Here is a 6,000-nt window from a genome sequence, read left to right as displayed (position 1 = left end):
AGAAAGAAGTGTTGACTGAAAGCCAACCTCCAAGTAGGTTAGGAAGCACTTTATTCATTATCCTCCTGAGGACAGTAGACTGGGAGTTTTTCAGATTGCCCTGAAGAACTGCTCCACAGCTTCCAGAATTAAAAACGATTCTGGAATTAAAAACGGGATTCTTGGGGCGCCTGGGTGGCGCAGTCGGTTAAGCGTCCGATTTCAGCCAGGTCACGATCTCGCGGTCCGTGAGTTCGAGCCCCGCATCAGGCTCTGGGCTGATGGCTCGGAGCCTGGAGCCTGCTTCCGATTCTGTGTCTCCCTCTCTCTCTGACCCTCCCCCGTTCATGCTCTGTCTCTCTCTGTCCCAAAAATAAATAAAAAAACGTTGAAAAAATAAATAAATAAATAAATAAAAACGGGATTCTAGAATTTAAAGCGTATAGGGGTATATGTGCTTGTAAGCTTCACAAGGTATACTTTGGTTGTAAAACTTAGGGTTTTCGGATTTCCACATAGACATGAGAAAGACCCTTAGGGCATCTTAATACATTATGTTTCTATCATATCTGATTGTCCAAAAATATTGCCTGCATGCTTCTGCTTAACTGGCTTCCCGGTTCTTCCTGCTTTTGATATTTCCTTGAGGTCTCTTGAAGAGGTCACAGAAGGCTGACATCAGTCACCTACTGCAGTTTGAGTGCACAGAAGGAGACTAAGAAGACATGGTAACTAAATGCAAATCCTGGACCAGAAAATTACATTGGCAGAAAAACTGGTAAAAACCAGCCTGTAGTTTAGTGAAAAGTGTACCAGGGTTCATTTCTTACTTTTGAGAATTACGCCATCGTTGCGTAAGATACTAACGTTAGAGAAGCTGGGTGAAGGTTATATGGGAACTCTCTGTAGCATCTTTGTAACTTCTCTGCATATTGAAAATTATTTTCTAATAGGGGTGCTTGGGTGGCTCAGTCGGTTAAGCATCCAACTTCAGCTCGGGTCATGATCTCACAGTTCACGGGTTTGAGCCCCACCTTGGGCTCTGTGCTGACAGCTCAGAGCCTGGAGCCTGCTTCAGATTCTGTGTCTCCCTCTCTCTCTCTCTCTCTCTCTCTCAAAAATAAACATTAAAAAAAAAACAAAACACTTTCTTTTTGATGCTAGAGATTTCATTAGGAACATGTGGTGATAATATCTGTAGGGTAAGTGCTGATTAACTACTTGTCCTACAAGTTCCTTTGATGATAAGCAAGCATTCCCATTCCTTGAGCCTAGGCCTATGAGTTCTTGGTTCCTTCAGCTATGCCTGGGGATGAAATGACCTCTAGTGCTCTGAACTGATAAGATGGATGTTTGGATGGTGTCTTCATTTCCACCTTTCAACAATTGTGAATAGTGCTGCTATGAACGTGGGTGTACAATATCTGTGTGAGTCCCTGCTTTTTTTCTCTGGGGGATACACCGAAAGTAGATCGTAGGATCATTCCGTGGTTAATTTTTTGAGGGATTGCCATATGTTTTCCACAGCAGCTACACAAGTTTTATATTTTCTATTTATATATAAATATATTTTATATTCCCACCAGCAGCATACAAGTGTTCCAAGTTTCTTCATATACTCAAAACTTGTTATTTCCTTCTTTTGTTGTTGTTGTTTTTTATGTATTTTGAGATAGAGAGAGAACGAGTGGGGAAGGGGCAGAGACAGAGGGGGACAGAGGCTCCAAAGCGGGCTCTGTGCTGAGAGCAGAGAGCCCGATGTGAGGCTCGAACTCATAAGCCATGAGATCATGATCTGAGCAAAGTCAGATGCTTAACCAACTGAGCCACCCAGGAACCCATGTTGTTTGTTTCATAATGGCCATCCTAATGGTTGTAAAGTGGTATCTCATTTTTTTGTTTTGCATTTTCCTAATGGTTAGTAATGTTGAGTGTCTTTTCATGTGCTTATTGGTCATTTGTATATAACTTTTTGGAGGAATATCTATTCAACTCCTTTGCCCACTTTTTAGTATATGTGCTGCAGAAGTGAGCACTCCTTTGCTCACTTTTTAATGGAGTTGTCTGGTTTTGTTGTTGTGGAGTTATAGGGGCTCTTTATATATTCTTGATATCAATCCCTTAGCAGATATATGATTAAAAGTATTTGCTCCCATTCCATTCATTGCATTTTCAATTTGTCTTTATTCTTAAGTAATCATTTCTCTGGGGATAAAATTTAAGGATATTATTTTCTCTCAGCACTTTGAAAATATTACTTCATTCTCTTCTGGCATCTGTCATGGCTAATAAGAAGTCAGCCATCAGTCTAATTGGTGTTTCTTTGGTAATTTAATTTTTACGCCTGGAATTCTATAAGAGTTTTTTCTTTTTCCTAAATGTTCAATAGTTTCACTACTCTTTGTCTAGGTAAAGATTTATCATCATTTATCCTGGTTGATATTCAAGTACCATTTTAACATAAGACTTACATCTTTCTTCAATTATGAAATACTCTCATGTATAATCTCTTCAAAACTTGCTTCTTTAATATTATTCTCATTCTCTTCTTTTTTTTTATTAAAAAAATTTTTTTAACGTTTTATTTATTTTTGAGACAGAGAGAGACAGAGCATGAACGGGGGAGGGGCAGAGAGAGAGGGAGACACAGAATCTGAAACAGGCTCCAGGCTCTGAGCTGTCAGCACAGAGCCCGACGCGGGGCTCGAACTCACAGACTGTGAGATCATGACCTGAGCCGAAGTCGGCCGCCCAACCGACTGAGCCACCCAGGCGCCCCACGGGTTAATTCAGAAACATTCTCTCGATCCCATGTAGAATCGACACCTTCTTAGGACACGTGACAATCGTTTAGAAATCAAAACTAATGTGATCTGGTTGGTGACTCCAGAAGTTAGGAAGAATAGCTAGATCATAACGGAAGCATTTAAACATCCACTCAAGAAAAAGCTATTGAAAATTTCCCACTCACAAGGCACTGTGGAGAAAACCAGATGTGTAGATACCATCTACCTTCAAGGATCTCACAAGGTAGTAGACAAGGTGACATTTACAATTAACTATGAAAAATATGTGTGTTGTTGTGGGTCGGATGGTGTTCCCCACAAGATATGTTGAAGTCCTAACCCCCGGTCCTTTAGAACGTGACCTTATTTGGAAATAGAATCCTTGCAGATATCGTTACTTAAGACGCGGTAGATGGAGTAGGATGGGTACTTAATCCAATAGAGAAAGACGGATATAGACACAGGAAGGGAAAACGTCATGCGACAATCGAGGCAGAGATTACAGTGATATAGCTGCAAGCCGAGGAATCCTCAGGATTGCTGGCTGCTACCAGAAATGGGCAAGGATTATCCTCTATCATTTCAGAAGGAGTACAGCCCTGCCGTCACCTTAATTTAGGACTTCTAGCCTTCACAACTCTGAGACAATACATTTCTGTTGTGTTAAGCCATTCAGTTTGTGGTGCTTTGTTATGGCAGTCCTAGGAAACCAATACGTGTATTATGAGCAAAATGGCACAATGGAAATGAATCATTCCCAGATTAAGAATGACTTCTAGAGGACATGGCATTTGTACTGAGCTTTACGAGGATGATTTTTATATACAGAGATGGCAGGAAGGAAAAAGGCTTTAAGTTATGGGCTTGCCTGTCAATCCAAATTCCAGCCTGAAGCCTAAACCTCCTTGAGAAGCCTCTCTGGACAAGAAGCTGAATTTGCTCGACTTTAATGCCTTCAACCTGCTGTCAGTTTTGCCACTAACACCACTTTCAAGACACAGAATCTGGGACAACAAAACATTTCCCACATCCTTCATTGTTTCTAGCACCGGTGTGCGGTGGTTACATATTATTTGCTCTCACCAGCTTTTTATCACACCCATAAAAGGGGGAAATCCATCTCACGGAGACGTGGAGAGCAGTAGCTAATTAAAATCTTAGTCTAACCAAAATAGACATGAGAGCAACTGGAAATGCGGCGTGGAATAACTCGTCATGCTCCTGACCTTGTATTATGATGTCTTCACAGTGATGCTTCAGGGTTGTTATGACTACAGGCATCATTTAGCCAGGTGCCCCACTTGTAAATAAATTCTCGAAGATTCAGTAGTCGTTTGGGGGGCAGGCAGCCGGTGGTTCCTCCACTTCTCACAACCCGATCTTAAATTTGGGTTCCAGATCAAATTGCCAGATGCTACATGGCTTCTATACTAAATCTCAGGCAACTACCAGTTCCATCTTCGAAAAATGATAACGCCCTGGGGTCTGAGGTCGCCCCTGGGCACCTCCTCCTCCTCCTCCTGGGAAGGAGGGATCAAAGGGGTGTTTTCATCTGTCAGTTCTGCCTGCAATACGGAGCATATTACTTCCAAGTACAGGGGTTCCTAACCTGAGATGCCATCGTAAGCATCGGAGGAGCTTAAAACAATGCCCATTCCTCGCCCGCACTTGAGGGGGGCACGGTCTGCTCCTTATCGGAAAATGGGCCCCGACTAGTCAGAGTCCGCAGGACCCCAGGGGAGCAAGTTCCGTACTTCGTGGCCCGAGGCCCACGACCCGGCCAAGGAAATCATTCCCAGCTGCCCCCCGACGTGAGACGCAACCCACGAGAGCCACGTCCTCTCCCGGGCAGCCATCCAGGAAGCGTCCGTCGCCGCGCGCACCGCTCCGGGCTCGCTTCCTTCTCGGCCCCCGGGGCCGGTCCGCACCCAGCCCCGCCACGCCCCCAACGGCCGCCGCCGGCGCAGGCCCCGCCCCCACGCCGGGCCCCGCCTCCTCTGGCGGCGGGAGCCACGCCCCCGGAGGCGCGGCGCGGGCTGCGGCGCGCGGAGGCGGGGCGGGCGTGGGCGCGGGGGCGGGGTGGGGGTGGGGGCGGCGGGATGCAGGACCGGGGCGGGACCCGGCCGGGCGAGGCGGGGGGAGGAGTCGCGGAGGGGCCTCCCATCTACTCTTCCTGGGGCTCGGGCTCGGGCTCGGCCTCGGAGGCGGGGCGCCTGGACGAGGAGCGGCCCGGAGCTGCCGAGTCGCCGCCGCCGCCGCCGCCGCCGCCGCCGGGGGCCTGGCGCTCCCCTCGACCGTGGGGCGCCGGCTTCTGCAGCCGCCAGCGGAACATGGCGCCGTGGACGTTCTGGCGCTGCTGCCAGCGCGGCGTGGGCTGGGTGCCGGTGCTCTTCATCACCTTCGTGGTCGTCTGGTCCTACTACGCGTACGTGGTGGAGCTGTGCGTGTGTGAGTACCCGGCGGCCGGGCTGCGGGCGGGCGGAAGGCCGGGCCTCTGCGGCCCCGCGCCCCGCCGGCCGGCGCCTGCGCTCGCCAGGCGGCCGGGGTCCGGCCCAGACCCGGGAGGAAGGCCGGGCCGCCGCGCCCGTGGCTTTGTCGCGGCGGTGCGGGGCGGCGCGGCCTTCCGGCGTGCGCGACGCCCCGCGCCGCGCTCCTCGGGGCCGAGGTCGGGGCGGAGCGAGGCGGTGTGAGCGTCCTGGGGTCTGCGGTCCCCCGCGGGCGCCTCGTTCTCCTGGGGCGGAGCGCTCAGAGAGGGGCTTTCCTCGAAAGGAGCAGCCGCACATCGTCCAAGTGTGTGTGTGTGTGTGTGTGTGTGTGTGTGTGTGTGTGTGTGTGTTGCATTCTTTGCTTTTGTTAATGTTTGCAATAAAGAAATCTGTCCCTCCTAGATCGCCTAACCAGCGCGGGAGGAAAACTGTGCCACCCGAAGAGCCAGCCGGCTGGGGGCCGGGGCGGGGGTGGGGGGGTGGGGGGGGTGGGGACAGGTGGTCTGTTCGCTGTCCCCTGCTGACCGCAGCCAGGTGAGCGGCGCAAGAGTGAGCGCCCGCTTCTGATTTCTCGCGGCGCGGGACCCGTTTTAAAGTTCATTTCTTTCGAGTCCGAATCCAGGAACTGACACAAAATGCCATTTGTAAGACCGAAAGAATGAGTGAGATGAGATCTAGCCCAAGTCTCTTTTATATTACGTCCATGCTGGGGGTTTGAGGTCTCATGTTCGTTACTGCCGATTCTCTCG

General features: G+C 49.5%; 1 protein-coding gene across 3 annotated transcripts in view; it reads left to right on the top strand.

Moving 5' to 3' along the window:
• Positions 1-4,950: 4,950 nt before the first annotated feature.
• Positions 4,951-6,000, top strand: part of ZDHHC20 (zinc finger DHHC-type palmitoyltransferase 20) — a 71,310-nt gene continuing 70,260 nt past the window's right edge. For 2 of the 3 annotated variants that reach the window (XM_042929021.1, XM_042928942.1), the window contains exon 1: positions 4,953-5,213. In XM_042929021.1, coding sequence (XP_042784955.1) covers positions 5,096-5,213 — 118 coding nt within the window. In that variant the 5' untranslated portion in view covers positions 4,953-5,095. Of the gene's footprint in view, positions 5,214-6,000 lie in introns of all 3 variants that reach the window. The other variant, XM_042929101.1, reaches the window with a different exon arrangement.

Source organism: Panthera leo, chromosome A1 (assembly GCF_018350215.1).
Source record: "Panthera leo isolate Ple1 chromosome A1, P.leo_Ple1_pat1.1, whole genome shotgun sequence".
NCBI classification, from domain to species: Eukaryota; Metazoa; Chordata; class Mammalia; order Carnivora; family Felidae; genus Panthera; species Panthera leo.
Note: the sequence above shows the minus strand (reverse complement) of the source record. Positions and strands in the feature narration are given on the sequence as shown.